We start from the raw sequence: 25,216 nt of genomic DNA on the forward strand, positions 1-25,216 counted from the left end.
AGGACTTTGGTCTTAGTTGTCAATCTGACTTGTTGAAACCGATAATTCATACTCTTTAGGTTAAGCCTGCCGCGCATCATCTCAGGACGTCATCTCCAAGTTCATACCCAAGCATCAGCACTATGCACTGCTTTTGCCTCGGCATGCTCGCCAAGCAGACAAGGGGACACAGTACTCGTACATTCTCATATACTGTTGATACACAGGTGCGCTCTGCATTTCACGCGTGAATAAGCCCGTATATAACTAATCACAATCTCGCACCGTGTTGTATCATGACTAAGGAGTTCTCTATTGGGCTACAAGTCAAGGTAGCTTCTTGTGTAAGTGATTCCGCCTTTGTTATTGTCTACAGTATTGGTAAAAGTATATACATTCCAGATCCTTCCCTTCTTTATATGTACCATTGTGCACAGTCACTGTCGAGGCAGAGCATTTCCCTCGTTGTTATCTTCTCTCAATCTTCCTACTAATCATTAAATAGACCGTTGAAGCCCAAGCTGTGACCACAGCTTCTGTGCAAACACGTTCCCAATTTCCCACTTCTTCGCCCCGTGTGATAAGATCGCCGCAAAGGGCGAGAGCCAAACATCTACGTTGCACTTACACAGATGGACTCCATGCAGCCAGATATTCCCCCCGTTCCGTATCCAATGGTCCACATCGGGACTTTTCCCAGCACCTAACGGCACAAACCCAAAATCCAGCTCGCTCGTGAGTGACATATTCATGCAAGTGCACGCAGATGTGTTGTTCTGGATCCACGTCCACAGGATGGCAGCCCCCGCCGCGATAGTCATGTGTGCGATGGGATCGACCGCTTCTGCATTAAGATTAGAGGGGGACGTGGTGGAACCGTACACTCGGTATGCAAGGATGGCGTGCGAGACGGCGATCCGGCTCTCCTGAGATGTAGCCCAGTCGTGGATCTCGGCGTTGTTTATGGGGGGTATGGAGGAGAGGTTGGCGGGGGTCACGCCGTGAGAGGAGACGACGGGGAGATTTTGCATGTAACTGTAGACGTCGGCGTAGATGTGCATATTGAGAAGATGGTAAAGCATGGTGGCGCTGAAAACGGAAGAGAAGAAGCGGGCCCGGACTCCCTTCTCCCAGTCCTTATGAAAGGGTTCCTCCGTGGCTGAGTAGGCCCTCAGAAGGAAGTCAATATGCAACTTGTGCTGTTCCGGTTCTTTCCATATAGAAGTCATGCCGTCGAGCTGCAGCTTGCAACGCCTGAGACGAACTGATACCAGTTCCTTCTGTTCGCTGGATGCGCATAGGGACGGATTTGGATTCCCTCGCATCTTGTTGAGGATCCAGACGTAGTTGGTCACGCCCATCATGCGGATCTGGAGGTCTTCGACGAGAAGGATGGACGAGATTGGCTGCACTGATCCCAACGCGATGTCAGATATCCTGTACTGGGAGCGTTCCATGGGCTCTGTAGGCCATCTTCTGAAGAAGACGTCGAGGCCGAAGGCGTTCCATTGGCCAAAGGTGGATGGTAAGCTAAGGCCCAATTCTTCGCGCTGCAAGGACGGGGGCTGCTGGGTAAGCAAAGATATGTATGAGTCAATTTTGAACATGCTTGCGGCGAGTCTATGCACGACGCACGCAGAAGTTAGCATGACGAAATTCTTTCTTTGCCATTCATGCACGACTTGGCTGGCTTCGCTCACCTTTTCCATTTCTCCTTCATGGAAAATGCCCAGGGCGGGAAATCGCCGCTGAAGTGAATCCTTATTTGACGTTCGATGGCATCAGGGGCGAATAGTTTGAGTTGTCGAAATACAGTAACGAGGAGGCTGAAGAGAAGACGGGCCCTTCTCATGAGTTTTTCGCGCTACGGGAATGGATTAGCATTGTTGTCTTTGTTTTGCAGAGGGTATACAGAGGTTTGTCCATCTGGCCAAAACGTACTCCGCTTTCGAATGCGAAAATGATATTCAGCAAGGATGATTGGAGCGTCCGGAGGGGCCAGACACCGTTTGGATCTGTGGTGGGTTCTGTCTGTGGCAAGCGTGTGTAAGTAAGTATGATGATTATATATATAATTAATCATCTCATTGTCAGGGAGGCCGCTACTTACTAACTCGTCGAGAAGGCGTTTGACAAGGATGCTATGAATGTCAAATATGAGGCTATTATCCTCAGTCTCATTCTTCATCCAAGAGCCGATTATAATGGCGGTACTTCGCAGTCTTACGGATTCCACCTCTTCTTCGAAAGTCGGAGCATGCAGTATCGGCCATCGCTCGTGGAAGCGGCCCATGTACGCTTTGATACATGAACTGGACCATTTTTTCACTTCTGGGGTCGGTGGTTTCGGAAGAATAGACGAAGATTCTGATGATATTGGCCTAGAAACGGCATCAAGTACTAGCTGCAGTCCCTCGACGGCAAGGGAGGACGCGTTTTGTTGCTGGGCCCCCTGGCTCACTGGTGCTGCGCTGTTCATGGTATAAGACATGGGTATAGCTTGATTTGTATCAGGCTGAGAGCCGCCGGTAGAGGCTGAAGCATCGGTGGGGACCGATCTGGAAGGATCTGGGGAGTGTGATCCATGACCCGGAAGCAAGGACGAGGCGCCACCTTGCGGCGGATTGGTTGCAATATTAGGGGCTGACCCTCTCGTGAAGGCACAATCTATGCCTCGCTTGGTACACAGAGAGCATCGAGCGCCTCCATCGCATCGGATCTTGCTGGCATGGCATGCATCACATGCTCGGACCCGTTTAGAATCTGAGGGAGCGGAGCCATCGTGTAGAGTCAGGTGGCGGCGAAGGAGATCACTGTGACGACGAGAGTTTTTAACCTTTAGCATACGTCTCTCGGGGTTCCGCATGGGGACTGCTTTCTTCTTTTGTTTGTTTTCTTTCTTTCTTCTCAAATACCTTATCTACAGCACCCAGACGGAAACATCGGTCATGAGGCAGAGGAGGGAGGGGTGTAAAAGGAGAATCATTGCACTCACCTGCGGCTGAATGATCGAGAACACACATGGCACGTGAAGGAAGGACTACCATGGGTAGCTTGATGCCGACGGAGATGCTCTTTTCTAAGAAAGCCTCTCCCGCAGTGGCACAGATGACGCTCTCCCGAGGGGGGCCCCATCTCTCGCGCGACTAGAGCTGTCGTCTCCCACTTCCCATCCGAGGTGGACTCTTTTTCCTCGTCCTGGTTACCTAAAAGAATCTGCTAGGGACTGGTTGGTCGTGCTTGCAGTTGATTGATAGATCCAATGAAATGGAACCCGTATTAGGCAAAGGCGTGGTGCAGCGATCTCTCTTGGGAGACGCCGATATGCTGCTCAACCCACTCTGCAATCTTCTCCCACCGGAGCCGAGATGCCAAAGAAGCACGCCCAACGGCCGGAAACGGAATTACGCGGAATACAAAGAATTGTGAAGACTTGGAGAGCTCCCACGGAGACTTGAACGAATTACCAAGCAATGCAGCCCAAACCAACGCGTGTTGATGCAGACAGCCGAAGACGCTAATGAATGCAATATGTGTTGAGGAAGGGTCGAAGCCTCGGTGGGATGAGAAATGGGAGAGGCGAATTAAGGATCTGGCCTAGGACAAGGCCAAGCAAATGTGGCAACCCAAAAAAGATACACCAAACCAATAGTCAAATCGAATATCGAATACACCGAATTACTCAGAACGGAGGAATTTTTGAAAAAAGAGGAGTTGGGAACAGTGGGATGAGGGTAGAGTCTCGGGGTAGAGGGGATGATAAATCTCCGTATTATTGATGGCTTACAAGAATGCGAGTTTCACGTCTTGAGCCGGCCATCCCACTTAGCGCTCGGTGAGTTGCGTCTCGGCATCTCCCACTCCGCAACAAGTCTAGTTAACGGGCTAAGATATGTCATCTTGAAGCTTGTGCCTCTTCCAGCTAGGCGCTGGCTAAGACTCGGAGGAGGATTCCGAAACGGTCCACAACACCATGATGACTGTGCTGGACGCTGGGTGGGCAAGTGGGATATGGAGAGCTTGCATATACCCCCTCAAAAGTGCCCGGTTCTGGGACAGTCTCAGCAAGGTGGTGTTAGTAAGCGGGCGATGCGACAATGCCAGATACGAGATTGCGAGATAATCCAAAAAATATATGCGATTGCACCGAGGATTGCGTAATCGCGAGGGCCAATGAACACCATCGACTATCGGTGACTGCTTGGAAATCATGGCGTGGATTTCAGGATCGCTCATCTGCCTCCTAGGGAGAGAAGGGAATATATAATGTAGGTGACTATCCTGAGATTTGGACTGGAGACTCTAGAAACAGAAAACATAGTATATCAAAACCACAGCATTTCTTTTAGGCTTGCGTCTCAAGTCTAGTCTATACTAAAGCATACAACTATATCCTCTTACACACGATACATCGAACACATCACAACTGAAGCCATGGCTGCTCCTTTCAAGAACATTGCTATCACTGGCGCCAACGGCTCCGTGGGCAAGGTTGTCCTCAAAGCCCTTCTCGACGCCGGCAATTTCAACATCACTGTCCTCCGCCGCAACAACTCTAGCTCAACCTTCCCCGACAGTGTCAAGGTCGTCGACGTCGATTTTGACTCTGTCGACTCTCTGACTGCAGCTCTCGCCGGCCAGGACGTTGTAGTGTCTACCGTTGGCTCGGAAGGTCTTAACAACGAGCAGAAGAAGCTCGTCGACGCCGCCGTCGCTGCCGGTGTCAAGCGTTTCCTGCCCTCCGAGTACGGCTGCGACCTGAGCAACGAGCTGGCCGCCAAGCTTCCCGTTTTCGCGCACAAGATCGAGGTGGAGAAGTATCTCGAGGAAAAGGCCAAGACGACGCCTCTCACATACACATATGTCTACAGCGGCCCGTTTTTGGACTGGGGTCTGCAGTACGATTTCATCTTCAAGAGCACGGGTTCCAAGCCTGATCTGTATGATGGTGGTGACACCGCGTTCAGCACCTCGACATTGGAGACCGTCGCCCAAGCTGTTGTCGCCATCTTGTCTAAGCCCGAGGAGACCAAGAACCGGGCAGTGCGATTCCAGAGTGTGGTGACTACGCAGAACCAGCTGCTTAAGCTGGCGAAGGAGATTGAGCCTGAGCGAGTCTGGCAGCCTCAGGCAGTGAAGCTGGACGACATTACTCGTGTTGCGGATGAGAGATTGGCCAAGGGACTCTATGACATCCAGACATTTGCGCCTTATATTCTTCGCGCTGTCAATGATTCTCGATATAGCCCGACTTTTAAGAATTTGGATAACGAGCTGTTGGGATTGAAGCAGTTGACGGAGGCAGAGCTTAAAGAGATTGTGAAGGCCAGCCTCAACAACTAGACCAAGAATTGGAATGCTAGAAATTGGGTTTGTGGCTTACACAACTTTGTGAAATAGAATAAATACATAAACTTCTCTATATCTTCTTACCGCACCTATCAAAAAAGTTGTTCTACAGTGCATGCTCGTAGTATAGGTTATGCATGTCGTATTAACTACATACATTTAAAGCATAACTAATTACAAATAGTTTCTCGGTAGACAACGTCGGCATGGTTTCGCATATGTAGCGCCAAAGGAGTATTTTCCCTGCTGGGTCTAGCCATGTATGTATAGGTAGTCTAATTCATCTTGGCGAAGGATTCAGGGCAAGGATGGTTGGCCGGGAATACGCGAGTGTGAAGGAGTGCCATGGATATCTACTCGTTGAACGGATATAGCTCCATTCACTTTGAAACTGGGAATGCAACGTATTTGGTAGTTCGCTCTGTTGATGCGGGATGGGTCTTGGGCCTTATACTATTGCGCTGCCGGTTGAGCAAACGCCATGTATTGTAATCATAACCATGAAACCATGGGGGTTTTGGTAAAACTCAATTATTAGCATAGTTACAGTAGTGAAGCGACTGCTGCATGGTCTAAATGCGGATTATGGCGAATGAATCCATCGACATTAACTAAACCTTCTCAAAACCGTAAGTAATTGACATCTTAAAGAGTTGATCCTTCTTAGATCCAAGCTCTCAAACCTCCAATACACCTCTGAGTAATTCTATCGCCGCTTGATTTCGATTAGAGTCATTTAAGCCATAGCAATTGAGGAATAGCTCAAAGAGACTCCATCGATTACCGTCTTCAATCTATGATGACCAAGTAAACAAGACGTCCAGCGAGGCATAATATGTTGATCCCAGTCATCACTTTCAGCCTAGTAATACCGTATCTTCCAAAGTTGTTCGAAGATTCTGAGCTGGGGATCAGCTCCGCCATGTGTCCCGCTCCTCGATGGCGCAGCCTAACAAGGTAGGAAATTTCGACGATCCCCATGTAGTGTTTTGAGGAAGGTATCCTAGCACTATCCACTAAATATGCTAGAGTCTGGGGTTGGAAGTGCATCTGTGGAACTACTACATTAGAGAATCCGCGATATATCACTAGACGTGGACAGCCCCAAGTTCAACCTTGAAACAGAGACAACAGTCCCATGAGCCCATGAGCCCATGAGCCCATGCAATAATCACAGGAGACGACACGATAGATCAAACAGCCATGATGAAGGTACTCATTCGGATATCATGTATACTGCGGCGACTTGAATAGGCGCATGGAGGCTTTGCTCGCTGCTCCCTTCCTAACCTCCACCTTTCCAATATATTAATCTGTCACCTCGTAATGAAAACGACAGGAACAAATAACGCAAGCGAAAACACATCGCCCCAACCCATTGTTCTTCTTCTCGCTACTCCTCGTCCGAATCATCGACAGTCTTGGCGGGTTCCTGTTTGACTGGAAACTTCATCTTCCTGGTGCCCTCCGTTCCCCAGCCGCCAAGTCCTCCTGCCGCCGCAGCTCCAGCGAATCCAGAAGACGCTCCCACGGTGAGTTTGCCGGCGGCTTGGTTCTTTCCAACGCCGGGCTGATTCTCAGCCCAGGCGTTGAGCTCGTCGCGCGTCTTGCCAGTGTACTTGAGAATATCTTCGTCGCTCGGTCCGGGGCCACGCTTCTTGTCTTCGTAGCGCCGATAGATGCTCTTTTTGTCACCGTTGCCGTCGGTTGAGTCGGGGGCTGAGTTGGAGTTGCCCATTGTTGTTTTTGAGAGAACTTTGATGTTTGTGATTGGTGATTCACTTGAGCGTAACTTCAGATGGGTATTATTTCGTATACACGTATGAATGGATGCCCGTAACAAGGCAGACAGAGTTGAGTCTATATAGACAGACATGGCTTCACGCTAGCCCGCGTCATGATCGACTAGTTCGGGCCCCCAAAATAAGTTTATCCCGGGTTATGCTTCCAAAACGAGTTCGATCTGATTTGATTCAAAATGATTCGCCTCAGCAGCTTCTAGGGCGGTGCAAACGCGGGGTCAACAACAAAACGGGCCGAAGGAATGGCTTTTGTGACACCCAGCCTCACAATCAGCCTCACTTTCAAGTTGGTGATCAGACGCTAGTGTTGGGCCAGGCCGTGTTGGGAGCGAATCGAACTTGGATCTCGAGTTTTCCAGTGCTTAACCACGTCAGCGTCTAATGTCACGAGTCCGGCCCTGATCGGCTCGAGCCGAGGCCAGCCCCCTCGACACGTACAGGGCCGTTCTCAGAAGCAGCTGATGCGTCGTCTGCAGATTCCGCAGACATGTCGGCTGCTTTCTGCTGCGCCTTGACGGCCACCAGCTTCCTTCGGCCGCCAGCAGAGCGTTTATAGCCCAGCTTCCGCAGAGTGTGGCGGATGCAATACTCGCCCACATCCCAGCCTAAAGCCTGTGCGATCTTGCCGTAGGGCATCCGCTCGTTGTCCTTGGACGCCATAAAGGTCTTGAGCTCCTGGATCTGGGCGTCGGTCAGCTTGCTGGGCCTGCCGGGCCGCGTGATTGGCGTCTCCGTATGCGAGAGAGCATACTGGACCTGGCCCAGCGATAGGCCCAGCTCGGCGCTGATTGCGGACTGAGTGTAGCCCAGGCGGCGCATCAGCTGGGCATCGCGTCGTTGGTCGCGTGTAGTATCGGGGCGTCTGGACTGCTCGGGTTCTTGCATCGTGAATAGTAATCAATCGAGTGAAGAACTCGAAGAGCTAACATGAACGGAGATAGCGCCCATAGCGTTTATAAACTGCACAGATTCGCATGTGGGGAAGCACATGTAATCTTCTTCAACCCTGCCATGTGCTTATCACATCAACCTATTGCTGTTCTGTCTCGTGCGCCCTCTCAGCAACTACTATCGAGTTGCTTGTAATATGTCTTGCCCTCAGGGGAATGACACAGATAGCGCCGGAAGTACTTGGAGTAAGGGGAAGTTACAAAGAACACGCCACTCAGCCATGGAATTACCCGTCGGCTGTGGAGTTGCTCACGCACAAGAGTGCAAGTCCGACTCCATAGAAGAATATCATGCTTAGAGATGGAGAGCGGAGCGCAACAAGATGAAAAACAACGCATCACACGAATTCGTACAAGCTGACTCGAGGAAAGAAACAGAAACCAGACAGTTGAATGAAATCACGGTTCTTTAACAGATGGGAGTCCAAGACATCCGCACAACGACTGTGCCATTTAGGCGACGGGGGAACATTAAAGTCATAGTTCGGACCCTAAATCTGAAGGTGTCTATAGTTGCAGACACGGGGATTTTTTCGCTCTACTTACCGCCAATCACGGAGCATCAGCACGGAGGAAAGGCAAGCAGCACGGACTATTTTTCGCAAAGTTCTTTTAATATTTCCTTTTCTATATTTGTTCAAGTACCCTCCCTCTCTTTTTCTATTATCTCGCCTATCTCGCCCACTTCGCTTAGTTATGGGGGGCCAGTCCCAAAGTGTTGTTGCCAATGTTAAAGGCAACAAACTGCGACTTGAAGAAGATGTCACCATAGACACCCAGACCGCCCTGGGTCGTAGCCTGAAGACCACCGAAGCAAGCTGTACACAACACATGTTAGTCATCAAAATCTCATCAAGATGAAACCGAAGACGGGATATTAGCAACTTACTGTTTCCTGAAACCGGCGAAAAGTTGAGGTCGGAACCGCTGATACGGGCAACGTAGTTGCCACCAACATCCAGATCCAGATCGGGCAGCTGAGCATCGCAAGGGACGGTGAAACCACCGGCCTGAGCGTCGTTCTGAGCACCCTGGACCTGGGAGTAGTAGCCCTGGACGATGATGGGGTCGGCAAGGAGGAGAGTGGTGCCGGTATCAGCAATGGCCTGACCACCGGCAGTCGCCTTCTGGGTTGCGCCACCGTTAACGGCGAAAGACTCGCTGCTGAACTGCCAGAACCCCTGAGAGTTGTCGACGTTGACCCAGGTCAGGTCGCCCTGGAAAGCAGAGGCATCGACAGCACCAAAAGTGTAAGTTCCGGGAGCGCCCTTCTTGAGATCGGCAGTGAAGACAGGCTCGGCAAGAGAAGGCGCAACGTTATCGAGGAAAGTCTTTTGTTGCTGGGGCTGGACGGTGTTGAGTGTGGAGAAGGCAAGGCCCATGAGACCGTCGTTCTGCTGGTCATCGACAAACTGCTGGGTAACCTGGGTGGCGATCTCGACGGCCTGGGCGTTGAAAACAGCGCCACCAACATTGACAACATCAGTACCGACAGTGCCCTCAGCGCCGGAGCCATCACCATACTGGACGAGGAACTTGGCGCCCTGGATCTCCTGGAAGGTCTTGCTCTTGGTAGGGTCGAAGAGAGTGTGGCCGGCGGTGAGCTGAGCGTCCATCTGAGTGTTGAACACCCAGAGATCAGAGGAGCCAGTGTCGAAGTCGAGGTTGAGAGTCTGGCCACCAATGTTGACAGGAGACAGGAACTCGACATCGTTGCCTTCAGGGGTGTTGGTGACACTTCCGCTCTGGCCAGAGGCGGGCTGCTGAGCTGCGGGGTCTGCCTGAGTCTGGTTTCCGCCAGCTTGGCCTTGACCGTTACCGGCTTGACCCTGACCGTTACCCTGACCGTGGTGGTGATGTCTTCCACTGCCAGCGTTGTCGTTGGCGTTACCACCAGCGTTGGCATTGTCACCAGCATTGTCGTTTCCATTTGCGTTACCGTTACCGTTGCCAAAGATGCCAAGCTCACCCAAAATGTCCAAAAGTGATCGACGGCTCTTCTTCTGGGCGGCAGCCTCCTTGGCGGCAACAGCAGCAGCTCGGCGAGCGATATCACCAGCCTTGCGGACTTCGAGAGCATCCTTCAAGTTCTGGGGCATGTCCCAGCCGAACTTGCGGTACGCCTTGCCGAGGGCCTTGAGACCATCGTTTCCGGTGAAGTTGGGGTTGGCCCTTCGCTCAACCTTGAAGGAACGCTTCTGGACGGGGATGGCCGATGCCGAGACCAGGGCAATGAAGCCCAGGAACAGGGCGGCTAGAAGAAGCCGTGACTGCATATTGAATTTGTGACTGGTTGTAAAATATGCCGAAAAAGAAAAATGAATGAAATAGGAAAAGATTGGTTTTGTCTTTGTTGTATGTACAAGAAAAAAAGAGAGAAATAAAGCCACACCAGGTGGTTAACGAAGAGAACTGGAAAAAAAGAAGAAAAGAAAAGAAAAAAAGTAACTTTGCTTTTGGTCCCTCACAGAGGTGTTGGCCAAGAAAAAGAAGAGAAACATAAACGAAAAGAGAGGCCGGATATATATACACGCTTCCTTGGCGATGGGAGATCGGATCCAGGGATCAGGGGGAAGACGACAGGAGACGCGGATAGTCTCAGCAGCTGCCAGCACCAAATCCCCTGTCTACCAATAACACGGCGAATTCCCCATATTGGCGGTCCGGCAGATTTGGGCCTCGTCTCTTCATTTCCACTCCATTAATGAGGCTATATTCCGTATTGCCCTCTTATTCACGGTTTGTGGGGACTAGCTGGGAGCCAAGCTTCAGACACAGGACGCCTCACAATGGGTGGGGCCGCGATGGCAACTGGCTAGAATTGGAGAATCCTGGTCGGTTTTTCTCCTTACTAGTTGGCATCTTGCTTTGATCAATCGATGCTGCTGTGCCGTAGATCCGGAGGGAGCTGGTTGCCTTTGTTTTGAATCTGGGGGATCAAACTGAAGACGTGTTCAGTTACACCAAGCTGATGATGCTTGTACGAGGACGGTATTATCAAAAGTGCGTATTAAGGTTACATCTGCACGATGATGGTGATGAGCACTAAGACGAAGATCTCGTGTCTTGTGGCTGATGATCAAGGTGCAAATTTCCGATGGTTCATGCTCAATTTCGGGCCACTCCCATGTATACAGAAAGTGAACAGCGCCGCTCCTTGAACTACGATCTGGCTAATCCCACGCATGATAATATGCATTGAGCTCCTCATTTCACGCATTGAAGGCCTGCCTCTTCACGAGTTCGGCATCACAACCTGCCGCTCTCCTCGCGATTCATCATCCACCAAGCAAACGCAATCGCACCGACAGTCGAGTTCTTTTGCGAGACATATCACTATTCAGTTTCCCCCCTTCAAACAGGCCGTTTCAAAAGACCAAAAAAAAAGCCCCGAGATTCCACAGCCAACCAACCGCTTAGGGAGATTGTTTCACATGCGGAGGCGCTGAAACAGCGACCATCCCGGCGCTTGGCTGATGCCCCCATTTTCTGAAACAGGCAGCGTAGCGCCCACTTGGGCAAGTGAATACAATGGAATCCAGTCCCCTCCAATCACGGTGCGATTTCGACAGTCTTTCATATGTTTGGTGGCTTTGTTATAGCCTGTGTGAAAAACAAGGCAACTTTTTATGGTTGTTTTGAGACAGCTGCAACCTTCTAAGAAAGGTCCGTGAAGCCGGTGATCTTCATGCTTTGCGGCTTGGACTGCCGCTTCGGGGATCGGATGATGCGAGTAAGCTTCAATATGCGACAGCGGGCTAGCATCTGGATTGAATCGCCATGGCACTTTTTGAGGTTCTTTTTATATAGGATGCTGCGATTTGAATTAATGGTCGGATGAATTGATGGTGCCGATGGGGGAAGAGATGATGAAACCCGTGGAGATGTCAGTGATGTGGTTGTGAAGCATCATGTAGATGTTGACATGTGCAAATACTTATTCAGCAGACCCATACTTGGCTTTCATATTCCACATGATTATTCATAATCACATGTAAGATAGACGGTGTCTTATTCCTACTAACAAATAATTTGATGAGCTAGACGTGCACTGCTGCCGATGCTTTTCATGTTAGTGTAGGGTAGCTGCGCAATCATCGTGAAAGGCATCACGACCTGTAAAGAATCCATGTAGATGTGAAGCACCTATACATGTAGAAACTTTTGATTGTAGATGCCCTGCAATTTCCATGGGAAATCATTGCAGCTCTTTCATATGTAAAAAAATATTGTGATTCCCTCATTCAAGCGTCAATGATCTAATAATACCCATGAAGCTCGTCATGCATGGTCTAGCAACACAACAACCCAGCTCGACACCCTGACAACATACACAACCAACGGTTTTAATTTATGCATAACTAATATGTCTACTTCACACATAACCCATCTATCATTCAAACCACCACCCCCAGATCAAGCCTTGTACTCCCCCTTGCCAACCCTCTCCACCAACTTCTTCAGCGTCTCCGCTCCATACTCATAATCCTTGATATCCAAGTAAATCTGCGCACTGATTCTCACCCAGAACCTCTTCCCCAGCCAAAACATAGGCACAATCGTCTTATAATCCTTCGCCATGGTGCTCATCATCCACACCACAATGCGATCTCCATCCTCAGCCGGCACCACAACATCCCCCTCCTTGGCCTCGCTCTTGTCGCCTCGCCATAGAGGAACCGCAACGTTCGCCATGGAGCAATTTGTCAACGTGCCCTTGCTGTTTTCTAGCACCTGTGTGCCCAACTTCTCGGCAACTAGCTTGCTACCCTTCTTGTTCAGGTCCCAGAGATAGTCGATGATCCTCTCCTCGCCGCCCAACACATCCTTGCGATACGCCACGGCGTCCTTGACACACAGATTGGGCGCATAGTCTTTGGTGCCCGTGAACTCAAAGTTATTGACAAAGAAACTCTTGTTCGCGGGCTTCACCGGCGGGTCTTTGCGGATGTTGTGATCTCCGCTTTGCGACGAATAGCCGTGGCTCGTAGCCAGAGTCGTCGGCAACAGATGTTGGTTCCGCACCGGCACATAAAAGACGGCGCACCCACGCGGCGTATAGAGCCACTTGTGGCAGTTGGACACGAAGAAGTCGGGATCAGCCTCGGCCATATTCAAGTGCACCATTCCGATACCTTGCGCGCCATCGACGAGACTCAACACGCCCAGCTCGCGACACGCCTTGACCATTCGCTCCCAGGGGAACAAAACGCCCGGCCGAGACGAAACGACATCGAAGAGGCACACCTTTGCGCGCTTACCCTCGTCCTGGACCTTCTTCACGGCATCGCGGAAGCGCTGCAAAATCTCATCGTCCTCGATGGGATACTCTATCGCAATCTCGCGGCTTGACATGCGTCCATCGCCATGATAGTCGTACAGAAAGTCAATCACCTTGCCGCACGCATCATACACGGTGGAAAAGCACAGCACGACGTCCTTTCCATCGGTGTCCCACTTGAGGTTACGAAACACGGTGTTGACACCCTCGGTCGCATTGTTGACGAAGACCACTGTTTCGACGGGCGCATTGATGACGCCTGCGACGGCTTCGCGTGACTCATCTGTGAGTCCTGCGTGGGCGAAGCGGATGAAGGGGTCGGGACGGGCTTCGATGTCGTCCTGGTAGCCTCGCAGCTTGTCCTGGATGGCTCTGGGGATGCTGCCGTACGAGCCTTGGGGATGAAGTTCAGTTATAAGTGATGACGTGAATCGAGCGTGAGATTGAAGCTACTCACCGTGGTTGAGGTTCGTCCACTCGGGAGCAAACAAAAAGTCCTTCTTCATCTCGGCGCCAAACACCTTGAAGCCATTCTCGTCAACCTTGGCCTCCTCCCGCTCTCGTTCGCGAATCGTCAAAGACACCATCTCGATCTTGGTTATGAATCTCTCAATTTGACAGCTTCACAAAGTCTAGCCAGCGCCTCTAGTATTTATCCCAAATCGCTCTCAGTCTTTCAAAGCTGCTTCAGCAATACGGCCAAACGACTCACTGTTCCGGAACCGGGCTATGCACCAATCAATGATTCAACAATTCAAAGAAAAAATGACGATTAAATAGCAGCTTCCATCTTGACTCTGGTTTCTGACTCTTCTTTACACGTTTCGCTGCCCCGCTGTCGACCGGCTTCGGCTTCGGCTGCTCCCCCACACACAGCCGTTAGAACAACCACGGAAGGATTTTGGTACGGAAGGATTTTCGTACTGGACATGACGGAATTCACGCTATCAGGCGCTGTTTGGCTCAATGCTAGGTGAATACGGGCACCGTGTCTACTTTATTGGATCGGTTTGCGGCCCCATTAGCAGTTAAGCCTAAAGCTAAAGCCCATCAACGGCGCCCTTTGGTGAGGGGGAAAGCCCGTGAGTAGCCGCTAAATCAGCGTGGGAGAAACAGTCATGTTGATTCATTCCATTGAGTAGATATAGATTTTGCCAAGTCTATATGGTCTGATCTGTAAAGAGAAAAAAATAGAGGTGTAATGTATGCACCACGCTAAAGCATTTGTATAACCCTGCCTCCCCTATGGTTCATGTCTTCTGATGTGTGCCTTAGTAACAGAAGAAGAAGACGAAGAAGAAGAAAAGGCCCAAAGTCCTGTATCCCTAGCCCTGCCCTTATTAAACATCATCGTATCCGCTAACACCCGTGTAAATGCTCATCATATATGCCGGCTTCCTATGATACCGCTGCCCGGGGTCTATCAAAAATCCCCATCCCTATCGAATGAAAAACAATGAATGAAGAAAAAAGAAGAGAGAAGAAGAAAAAAAGGGTCAACGACTATCTGAAGTTGGCACAACCACATCACTTGCACTCCTATTTCTTGCAACTCCAAGTGGCTGCCCAGTTGGCCAGCTCCGTATAACCATTGCCGGGTACTGCATGGGCAACTTGTGGCACCATGTGACTATTTGTCCTCAGGCCAGCCAGCGCAAGTGCGGCATTAGCCTCGGCCTGGGCCTTGGTCTCCATCTGCACTTGAACCGGGAGAAATCTCTTAGATATGCGGCGCTTGTTGCGTCGAAGTTCGCCGTGGTTCACCTCCACTGCCTTCCATTGCGGTGCCTTTTCCAGCAGCGTTACCAGCGGGTCCTGGATATAAAATGCTTCTGGCCGCGTAAATGTCGTTGCGGCTCGTACATTGACCGAAATTGAAGCGAGAGGCTCCTCTTCGGAACCTTCAGCCTCAGTTGGGAGCGACGCCACTGCAGGTGCTTGATCAGGCATTGGGCGTAGAGGGGGCAGTTTCTTCTTGTCCTCCTCCGTGCCCTTGTACAGGCTATCCACCGCGCCGCGTTTCTTCCCAATGGCAGGGAATACGAATTCCTCTCCGTCAATCATCTTTCTCTTGCGAATGCGCGGATTGGACTTGACAGAGTGCAGGATGGAGCTGAACTCTTCCACCGTGCTGACTGGAGCCTGGCTGGGTGTCTCGGGCGTCTCGGGCACCTCTTGCTCTTTGACCTCCTCCACAGGTTTCTTGGAGCGGCCGTGATTTGGGTTCAGCGTCGACGGCGTCCTCTTGGGCCGGTCCAGAGCTCCCGGAGCCGACTTACGCGGTCGCTTAGCCTTTCCCCTTGGCGTGCTGATGCGTGTAGGAGGATCCATAGCGGCAGATCGGGGGGCCGCCTCGGCGGGAGTCGGGGGTTTGGGGTCGGGGTTGGCCTGCGTGGCGATGGCAGCCGAGTCGCGACTCAACGGAGGCGGAGGAAGTGGCAGAGAAGGCGAAAGGGAAATGGTGAGAGAAAGGGGAGGAGGAGAATATGGCGGAGGAGGCGAGGTGGCCGCGATCCTTCGTAGCTCCTTGAGGATTTTCAACGTGCAGTACGCGCCATTCACCTTGGTGTCCCGTAATGCAACAGGATTCTGCGCGGGTGGCTTCTTCTTTTCCTCCCGGTTCTCCTCGGCGGTCCCTCCCGAGTCGCGCTTCTTCTTGGGCTTTGGCGGCTCCGGGTCTTGCCAGAGCTTTGGTATGCGCACCTGGAGATCGGCCACCCAGGCGTCACAGTCCCACTGGATCCAGTAGTCGATAATGTCCCCCCAGGAGCTCTCTGGCGGCTTGGTGAAGTTGACAAAGACAACCTTGCCGCCCTTGCTGTGGACTGTCTTTGCAAACTCCCTGACCATGACCTTGAGGCCGTGGACCCGCAGGCTGGTCCCCAGGATTAGAAGCATGTCCGGGTACAAGGCGAGATCGTGCGTCACGATGGGGCTGATAAGGTGGGCGTTTGGATGCTCTTCGCCGTATAGCACAATGTCAGGACGCAGCTTGCCCACGCCCAGGGCTCGCTTGCCCCTTTCCTGGCGGGCTTCCGTCGCGCCAACGCAGTGAGGACATTCAGGCTGTTGGCCAGAAAGCGTCTCCACCTCGCGGTCTTCGTCGTCCCAAGAGCAAACCTGCCCGCAGAGGAAACATCGTAGAAGCTGCAGAGAGCCATGCAGGAATACGCACTCCACACCGGACCGCGGTGTCGGCGCCTCCTTTCTTGGAGCTGGCTTGGGTTGTTGATCTGGCGGTGTAGTAGTACTAGTTTCATCCTCTTCCGTCTTACCATTGGGCTGGGATGATGTCTGCCGCTGGTCTGCAGGCGTTTGCTCACTCGACCCGGTTGGTGGTGATTGGCTAGACGCGCCAACATCGCCAGCATTTCCCCCTTCACCGCTCGATACTTCTTCCACCATCTTGTTGAGCTGCGCCGTGTTTGCTGTTGACTTGCGCGAGAAGCGACCTCGACTGCCCGGCCCTGCCAGAAGAGACGTCGACAGGCCGACTTTTTCTTCAATTTGGTCAATGTTTTGCGTATAGCACCGCACCAGCTTGCCCCGATCCCTGAGATGACCGATGAACTTGTGGGAGCTTGTAGGCTCGGCCTCGCGGACCTTTTGCCGTAGAGACGTTGCGAATTGGTAAAAGACGGAAGTTCTCGTAGGATCGGACCATATCGAGGCGTCAAAGAGATCTTTGCCCTTCATGTTGGGAAGAGTCGTCTTTCCGGGATTGGATGCCTGCGAGGCGGGTATGGCATTTGGTAGGTCCTGCGTCTCATCGACTTCCGATGGCGTGGTGCTGCTGCGACGGCTCATGTTTTCGTCTGATGGAGATGACGGGTGGAAGGGATCAAAGAGGACCGGCGGCGGTGAAGATAGAGGAGATGAAACGACATTCTGAGAGACGCCCGCAATACGCTCGCGATCTTCGGTTCGCAATGACGATGATGCCAATGCCAGGGGAAGCATGAATTCTTCTCTTGGGGGAGAGCATAGAGGAGATGTCGTTGTCGGCTGGGGTGTGGAGGGAAGCGCGGGCTTGGGACGCGGAGTGCTCAAGCAGACATTCTCTGACGCGTTTGGCTCTGATGCGGCCACGGCTGGCTGCGTGTCGGCGGCTTGACTGGACGCAGCTGGCCTCTCGGCCTCGGCGCGCGCCCTGATGTCTTCGTTTAGCTGCCGATCAACCTCGTCTAGGTCTGGAGAAGGCTCTCGCGACGTCTTCCTACGTTTCGTCGGACGAGGCTCCTCTCCGCCATCGCCGTCGGCGTCAGTCTTGAATCGTTCGGCCGATCGCGTAGGCTGGCTGGCAGCGTCGAATTGAGCCTGGATGAGTGAGTAGAGCCCATTTTCGGAGCGAAAGTCCTGGTTCAGCAGTCAGCATGCGCCAAATCTCAAGCACCTGTGCCTTGTCCAAGGACGAACCGGAATGCCTGAGTTGGTGCTGATGCCGGCGCCGGTGACAACCACCACCTTTCGCGCCTTGAGTAGTGAGTTGGCAACCTCTTGAAGCAGGCCGTGAGTTTCGGGTTCTACGTGCTGCGTAGGCATCTTGAAAACGAGTAAAACCAGTCGCCGGTTGTGTAACAGGAATCTATAAGGAGAAGAGAGAGAGGCGACTGGCGGAAAACAACGAAACGAAGCGGAGGAATAGAAGAAGCAGGAAAATAAGGTTAGAAAGTATCAGACGCCAGCGTTCCAAGGCAGTCGAGCAGCAGAGCTCGGCGGCGCTGCGCCTTGAAGGTTTAGTTCTCTCAAAGTTTAGATCTCTTTCAAGTTGATCCAGCGCACAGCCTGAATCGGCATTGTGATGATTTGTTGCGAGAGTGCGGAGAGGAGGCGGTAGTGCGAGACACCCTTGCAGCTGCGTCGGCCAGATTGTTCCGGTAAGGCGTGATTCGGAATCTGAGAGCACTTCCGGCTGCTGCTTTGGGCGTTATCGATGATCTGATGAGTAGGCAAGCGGCATTGGCCGAGGACGATGCTGTTTGGCGCGCGCGAACCGAAAGGCGTCAAGCTGCCGCTGCAGGAGAGCCGGAGAGTTGATGAGCGGCCGGGAACAGGAACAGGCAAGCCGAAGAAACGATGCAGAAACGATGCAGAAAACAAATTCGAACCGAAATCGACAGAGGGGCGAGACCGAGATCCGGGATTGACGCCTGGACAGAGACAACGCGCGAATCTGAGGTCAAGCTGAGCCCTGGTCGTTGTCGGTGAGAAGCATCTGACGCGCAAGTGATTTGATGTGATTTCGAGGTCGCGGATGTTGTCTATTGCCAAGGGGGGCTTAGCGGCACGGCTTGGGGGGCCCGCAGGCTTCCGTCGGTGGCTTCTGGAGCCCTGGAGCGCGTGGCCAGCGGACTCGGCCAGCGACCCTCAGCGGGTCGGGGTTCCAGGCTTAGTGCTGTGGGCACGAACTGCGCATCGGCAGGTGCTGAATGCATGCCTATAGCGGTTTGAGCCCGCTAGAACAGTTGAGGCATGGGCTGGGATGGGCAGCGGATGGTGTGCGGCACGTCAGTTGGAGAGTCTCGGTATATACTCTGGATACTAATAGATAGAATATGAATCAACAAATCTGTTATTGACTGCGACTTCTTCTTTACGTGTTAGGTATCCAATATGAGCTGAGATAGCTGATTTAGTTGAGGACTTCATGTACATTGCTAAGCACATACAGGTGTACCTACACCCCCATAGATCAAGTGACTTCAGCACATGCATCATTGATATCCTACAGACATCTACTGCCAAAGGCTGGCTTCAGTAACCATCTGCGCTGATACGAACAAAGCTACCATTGCTTGTACAATTGCTCCCTCTATTCCGATTCACAACCTATTATACATCATAGAGAACCTTCAGAAACTTGTCAAACTCCTTGGGCACGCCCAACCCCGTAATCGCATCCCACCCCTTGGCCGCCGGCCATCCTCCCGGCACTTCTGTGTCGTTAAACACGCAAGAAATACTCTTCCCCGCCGTGATGTCCTGCAAAACACCCTTGACCTTGTTGGAGTACAGATGATTGTTCAAGAATCCCAGCGACTTCTTGCCGGCGCGCAATCGGGCGTCGTTGATCAGCGCAACCAACGAGGCGAACACGGGAGCACTGGCGCTGGTGCCCTGCAGGAAGCGCGGGATTCCACCGGCAATGATCTGGAAGGAGGTGCCGACTGCGGAGACGTCCGGGATGGCGCGCATCGATGGGTTGTACAGGCCGTCCAGGTGGCCGTTGAGCGTCTGGACGTAGCCCTTGACGGCGCTGTCCTGCCAGTTCGGCCGGGCAAAGTACTGGGAGAAGCCGCCGGTGCTGAAGCTGGCTCCGCTGGGCGGCTCGGCGATGTTGGTGACGGCGCCGACTGAAGTCACCCATGGACAGGTGGGAGGGAAAGTTGCCATCGTGACGGGGCGCTTGGTGCCGTCGTGGGTGAGACAGGACGAGTCTCGGCCACCTCGAGCACCGCCATCGCCAGACGAGAAGATGATGGACGTTCCACGGCTTGTGAGCAGGCCAAGCAGGCTACAAACGCGCTTAGCGTAGTCGCGAGGCACAGACAGCTCGTCGTCAGAGTACGACAGCGACAGCACATGGGGCACCTGGTGGTCGGGCTTGACCAACAGATACTTGAGGAAATCCAGATAGGGCTCGTTGTCGTCCTCTTCGCCCGAAATGGGCTGTCCGTTGTCGTCCAGCTTGACGCCTCGTCCGCCCGTAGAGTAGTATACGACGTTTGAAGGGAAGCCCACAGATACGGCATAGTCCACATCCAGAGCCGCTTCATGGCCAGACTCAGCCAGGTCTTGCGAGTTGACGCCGCCATTGACCAGCTCAACTTTGATGGATCTTCCGGCCTGGGCGACATTGGGTGCAGACGTGTTGAGGAACTGCTGCAGATCCTGGAGGTTGGCGTTTTCCTCGAGGAATCCAGCCACGCCAAAGATGACGGGCGAGTGGTTGTTGGCAGGAGTATACGATGTAATGTTGTAGAGCTGAGCAAGGCACGATGGCGTGACAGTGCCAGAGCAGTATGCAGTGTTATCCAGGGTGACAGCACCTTTTGACGCAGGCTTGGACGGTGCAGATACGACCTCTGGCCCATGGTGAGCCGACATGAAGTTGGCCAGGGGGTGGATGAAGCTGATGGCACCGGCAACAGAGTCGGGCACCGTGTACTTGGTGGTTCGCAGCACCGTCTTCTTGTCTTGATATGCGAAGCGGTTCACCTTCATCCCCAACAAGGGCTCTGCTTGGGCCACGGTGGCCGTGAAGTGGATGAAGTCATTGTCGACAACGCCCTTGAGCTTGTTCTGGGACAGCCACTGTAGCACAGCGTCAACATCCTTTTGATCCGGGGCCTGCAGCTGCCGGATTTCTTCCACCGAAAGACGGTTGCCGCTCTCTGCCATCTTGGCCTCCAGCTGGTCGATGTTGGGCTGCCGCAGGGCGATCGATAGCCGCATGTGGCGCGCTGGGTTGACGACATCTTGGAACTTTGTCCATCCTTTAGGGACGCTCACGACCTGCTCGACGTTTCTGCGACTGGCGCCGAGGCCAGCCAGCAGCGAGAGCTGTATCGCCCAGAGCAATGCCGACTTCATTTTGCGTGGATGACAAGGGCGGAGAGATGGTAGGAGGAAAACAGAAACATCCAACAACCAAAGGACGGCGTTGCCCAGCTTTTAAGAAACTTTTCCACAGAGCATCCACTCCCCGTTTTTGCCTTTTCTAGGGAGACGCCGAACTACCAACTTGTGCTCCATGCTCCATCCCAATGCAATGCTCGCTAGTATTGCTTGTGGCAGCCCTTCCCGTGCTCGCGTTCTGTGAGACATCCACAAGGGCAGGTCGCGATCAATACCATGTCCGCCAAGACGATAGGAGAGTTAGCACTGCCGACGTCGGCAGCAAACGATCCCGGTAAATCCTTTGGAAAGCAACTAGAGCACAGTAGATGCTGATAAAGTATTACCAGATGCGGCACGATGGCGGGAACAGGCCAATAGAGGAGTAATACTTGTGCTCCACGGGACAATCAATCAAACATGTAGCCTCGGCTGCCACCCGACATACGCCATGTCACCCTCGTTTCAGCACCAACAATACGCTTTCTTTTTAGGAAATGAGACACTGCATAACTGTGTCTCGTCTCGCCATTGGCCGAAGCGAGAAGCCAATTCCGAGCTGCCAAGCTGGGCCGCGCCGCACTTGCAAAAGGTCGCCTTGTGATTTGATAAGATGGAAATTGATTGCCTGTGAAAGGGCACGGACTGTGAAAGAGGGGGAGAGATCGGCAGGTCCCGATATTGGAACTGGCAATCTGCCTTTGGGGTTCCAGAATTAGCGCAACGATGGGAAAGAGCCGAGATGAGATGCAGGTTTGACATGAACAAGGGAGAGGGAGAAGGAGAAGGAGAAGAGAAAGAAGAAAAGAAGCACATTGTTCCAGCTCGAACAGGATTTGAAGCATTCGGTATATGTGTAGCAAGATCTGTATCTCAGCGCATTGTCTTGTCCCCATTCCAAGCAAACAAAAGCCCCAGACATCAATCACACACTCGGAGCCGCCCGTGCGATTGTCCATACAAGACAAATTGGCCCGCCTCCGCGCCATCCCCGAAAATGTCTCTGGGCCACGACTTCTAAGACAGGCAGGCCGCAAGACGTGTCAAGCGGAGATGCTGTCCCGGAAAAGGAGGTCGCCCTAGGGATGGCACTTTTGGCTTTAAGCTTCTATTTTTTGGTTCGGAGAGCTGCAGGCTATTTTTTAGGGCGTTGATTGCGCCTCGTTAGATCGACAAGGGATATGGCGAAATAGATTGTTTGCTAGGGTCCCCTCAATCCCACAAGGAGCGCTGCTGACTGATTGAACGAGTGGCTGATAGCAATTGCAAGAGTCAATTAGGAAACTGTGCCTATTCTAAGTCGTTTACTTCCATCAAAACGCATCCGGAACGCCTTTCGTGCTGTATGTAACGAGTATCATCCCCATGTATAGGTGTGCTGGTTGAGGTGGACAATGGGAGGGAGAAAGCATTCTGTAAGATGCATCTCACTCATCAAGTGTATCCGAACTCATTAATCACACAAAGATCAATTGGCCCGTGTCTCACCATAGTTCCAGTGAGTGCACCGAAAAAAAAAACCAAAAAAAAAAAAAAAAAACCTCGCTCAAAAGCTCATCCTTTTCTCAATGTTCACCGACTAACCGACGGCACAGAATCATCTCGCGGAGGCTTGATGTACTCCGCAATGCGCTGGCCAAACGTCCTCGACGGCTGCGCCTTCAACCTCGCCGCCCCGGCTGCCGAAGCCGATGAAGGCAGAGACGGCGAATACAGCCCGTGGTCGTTGCGGCCGCCGTTGGATGCCGAATAGTAGCCGCTGTCTCGATAGTGGCTTCGTGCTCCCTGCCTCTGAGACGCTGCACGACGGACGCGCTCCTCGGTCTGCGCGGCGGCGATAAAGTCGGCAAAGTCGGTGGTATCAGGCTCGGACTCAGTATGGACATACAGGTGGCCCGCGGCTAGGTCACTGAGAGGTGATCGAGCGTGGACGTTGATGCCCGATTCCCTGCTCGATGGTCGCTCGTCTGATCGGCTTCTTCGCTTGAACTGCTCGCGTGGCGTTGACGCGGTTCTCGAAAAGCCAGAGGCTGCATTCATGGGGACATAGGGGCTCTTTTTGGTGGGATTTGCCTGAGGCTCCTGGACGACATCATCTTCTCCGTCATAGTTTGCACTGGTCCTCGCCCAGAAGCGATCTCGAAAGGATGGTCGATGGCGGAGTTGTGGCGACGGCGCCGACGAGGTGGCAGCTTGTGGTATAGAAAGATGCTGTCGACTGTTTGGTCGATTTTGTTCCATGATTGCGGAATATGGTATCTGGTATCTGATGCTGACAAGAACAAGTATAAATAGGCCCGCGATAAGGCGTTGGAAGGAGATAGTGATGGCTGGGGATGAATGAAGATGAGATGAGGGAGCAGAAGCTGAACGGAAGCAAGAAGATGATGAGTAGAAGTAAGGGAGAGGGTGAGTAGAGATGCTGTGCAAGCTGGCGGCCTCGATTCACGTCACCAAAGCCCGCCCAGCCAATGAAGTTATGCGCCGTCCTGCTCAGCTACGTAACAAGAGAGACACCAGGCTGATTGCGGTCGCAGCCTCTTGTAGTGTATTACCAGACAGCCTTTCTCCTGCTGCGGATATACTCTTCATTCTCCTCATTAGTCGATCGCCAGAGCTACAGCCCACTCATGTGGCTAGTAAACAAGAAAAAAAAAAACTGTACGGAGTAGAGGCTCCCCTGTCGTCGTGATAGGTGGCGAGAAGCATGAGATAGTTGGTGTCTAAAAGGCAATAATCGGAGGCTAACAGCTTCAGCCACGCTAGCAACACGCCATACAGGATGTCTCTAGGTACGAGAGACAGGAGAGAGGCGATATACAAGTGTCAGATGTCTTGGGACAAGGCTCAATGTCTGTCTAGGCATGCAGTCCCATCCACTTTCGAGCGTTGGCGTAATTTCAACACGTCTTGGACTTGAGTCAAGCCACTGTCTCTCGGCATCAGGACGGCATGCGAGGACGTGAACCAAAGGTCTGGAACTGGGCACCAACGGGATTATAATTACCGCTGTCTCGGATGGGAGGTGCGGAAAGACAAAGTCACGGGCCCAGCTTTTGACGAGTGGCTGCATCGCATTCAAAGCCAAAATGATGGTGGGCCATCTTATTGTATTCGATGAGCCGCTAATAGGATGACTTGTCAACATTTCGAGACGGGCACATGCGTGTCATCCCAAGACGTTCATAGGCCTCAATGGCGCCTGCGGCGATATTAACAAAGTGATAGATGACAACGTGGGGTGTTAATCTCCAGGGCTGCTCACGCGCATTCGCCCGTTCCTTCTCGGCCGGTCCGCAAAACATGAGCTGGGCTGAAGAAGATGAGGCTTCCCGCGATGTGAGTGGACTTGACAGGTTGATAATATTTCAGTAGTCTGCGAGAAGCTCGCGTCTTAGTGCGGCCTTAGGTCGAAGAAGCGCCGTAAGATGCGAAACTATAGCTTCACGATCTCCAATAGCCCCCAACACTGGCGCCCGCCTAGTCTGTTCCAAGGCTGACAATTTCAGCCGGGTAAGCTATTGCCGGCCTTGCTAGGGTCGCTCTGGCTAGGAGGGAAAGTAGGCCGTTTTCTGTTTTAGTACCATGACGACCTGGAGATCTGATATTGCGGTTGCGAGTATCGCCAATATACGGACAAAGGGACATGCGGGACTCAATCCAACGGCCGTCACATTTCTCGCGGTATACCCTGGTTTCTGGCTCTTGCAGCTGTGCATGCAGGTATACATGAAGCCATGGCTAAATTTAGATGGTCGTTCGCCAGCTTTCGGCCCATTCGTGCCGTTTGTGGAGGGGAGCAATCACGGACGCACGATTCGTTTCGCCTTTGCGAACAAGGGCTGGCGGTAATCAGCACAATGAGAATTCACTAGGCGGATGCGTTGAATAGAGAAAATGAAAACCTTGAGATCGCTGCTGCAGATTTCAATGTTGTTTAGGCAGCATGCTTCGTGAGGTTGAGGAAGCCCACTGGCCCTGGATTTAAGCTCAGGCATCGTTACTAGCGTACGGCGACCAAGGTGGTGAGGAGATAACACCAAGTTCGGGCATCAAGACTAGACGCTATGCGTTCACCACGAGTAGAATAACAGGGGGAAATTGACGGAACGATGTCGAGGCGATGTTGGAAAAGATGGGACTGTCCAAGCACGTGTTGTGTGTCGGTTGCTCAAAACAGCATGAACCTCGGTGCATCCTTTGGCCGGGATTCCGACGTCGAGTTCGTGAGACAATCC

The 25,216-nt window shown here is 52.5% G+C and overlaps 9 protein-coding genes across 9 annotated transcripts; 1 reads left to right on the forward strand and 8 right to left on the reverse strand.

Moving 5' to 3' along the window:
- Positions 1–476: 476 nt before the first annotated feature.
- On the reverse strand, positions 477–3,114 carry TRIVIDRAFT_140811 (uncharacterized protein; the record flags this gene model as incomplete). Its single annotated transcript, XM_014105753.1, has 4 exons — positions 477–1,599; positions 1,680–1,843; positions 2,090–2,828; positions 2,975–3,114. The coding sequence occupies 4 exons, from the start codon at positions 3,112–3,114 to the stop codon at positions 477–479; spliced, it is 2,166 nt and encodes a 721-aa protein (XP_013961228.1).
- A 1,299-nt stretch (positions 3,115–4,413) lies between these two features.
- On the forward strand, positions 4,414–5,322 carry TRIVIDRAFT_55230 (uncharacterized protein; the record flags this gene model as incomplete). Its single annotated transcript, XM_014105754.1, has 1 exon — positions 4,414–5,322. One exon carries the CDS (start codon positions 4,414–4,416, stop codon positions 5,320–5,322), a length of 909 nt encoding a protein of 302 aa, XP_013961229.1.
- A 1,201-nt stretch (positions 5,323–6,523) lies between these two features.
- Positions 6,524–7,141, reverse strand: TRIVIDRAFT_215039 (uncharacterized protein; the record flags this gene model as incomplete). The annotated part of the gene is made up of 1 exon (XM_014105755.1): positions 6,524–7,141. One exon carries the CDS (start codon positions 7,064–7,066, stop codon positions 6,722–6,724), a length of 345 nt encoding a protein of 114 aa, XP_013961230.1.
- Positions 7,142–7,682: 541 nt separating this feature from the next.
- Positions 7,683–8,009, reverse strand: TRIVIDRAFT_19651 (uncharacterized protein; the record flags this gene model as incomplete). Its single annotated transcript, XM_014105474.1, has 1 exon — positions 7,683–8,009. A coding segment is annotated over one exon (327 nt), but the record flags the coding sequence as incomplete, so codon positions are not given.
- A 761-nt stretch (positions 8,010–8,770) lies between these two features.
- Positions 8,771–10,356, reverse strand: TRIVIDRAFT_34671 (uncharacterized protein; the record flags this gene model as incomplete). Its single annotated transcript, XM_014105756.1, has 3 exons — positions 8,771–8,898; positions 8,970–9,857; positions 10,050–10,356. The coding sequence occupies 3 exons, from the start codon at positions 10,354–10,356 to the stop codon at positions 8,771–8,773; spliced, it is 1,323 nt and encodes a 440-aa protein (XP_013961231.1).
- A 2,055-nt stretch (positions 10,357–12,411) lies between these two features.
- On the reverse strand, positions 12,412–14,078 carry TRIVIDRAFT_85695 (uncharacterized protein; the record flags this gene model as incomplete). The annotated part of the gene is made up of 2 exons (XM_014105757.1): positions 12,412–13,755; positions 13,819–14,078. The coding sequence occupies 2 exons, from the start codon at positions 13,946–13,948 to the stop codon at positions 12,497–12,499; spliced, it is 1,389 nt and encodes a 462-aa protein (XP_013961232.1).
- A 1,227-nt stretch (positions 14,079–15,305) lies between these two features.
- TRIVIDRAFT_112283 (uncharacterized protein) lies at positions 15,306–20,915 on the reverse strand (the record flags this gene model as incomplete). Its single annotated transcript, XM_014105758.1, has 4 exons — positions 15,306–17,717; positions 17,778–17,903; positions 18,460–18,534; positions 19,212–20,915. Coding segments are annotated over 4 exons (4,317 nt in total), but the record flags the coding sequence as incomplete, so codon positions are not given.
- A 1,353-nt stretch (positions 20,916–22,268) lies between these two features.
- TRIVIDRAFT_196900 (uncharacterized protein) lies at positions 22,269–23,219 on the reverse strand (the record flags this gene model as incomplete). Its single annotated transcript, XM_014105759.1, has 2 exons — positions 22,269–22,319; positions 22,563–23,219. The coding sequence occupies 2 exons, from the start codon at positions 23,217–23,219 to the stop codon at positions 22,269–22,271; spliced, it is 708 nt and encodes a 235-aa protein (XP_013961234.1).
- A 1,265-nt stretch (positions 23,220–24,484) lies between these two features.
- TRIVIDRAFT_91889 (uncharacterized protein) lies at positions 24,485–24,951 on the reverse strand (the record flags this gene model as incomplete). Its single annotated transcript, XM_014105760.1, has 1 exon — positions 24,485–24,951. One exon carries the CDS (start codon positions 24,707–24,709, stop codon positions 24,527–24,529), a length of 183 nt encoding a protein of 60 aa, XP_013961235.1.
- Between the last annotated feature and the right edge of the window lie 265 nt (positions 24,952–25,216).

The sequence above is a fragment of the Trichoderma virens genome (genome assembly GCF_000170995.1).
Source record: "Trichoderma virens Gv29-8 chromosome Unknown TRIVIscaffold_1, whole genome shotgun sequence".
In the NCBI taxonomy this organism is placed as follows: domain Eukaryota; kingdom Fungi; phylum Ascomycota; class Sordariomycetes; order Hypocreales; family Hypocreaceae; genus Trichoderma; species Trichoderma virens.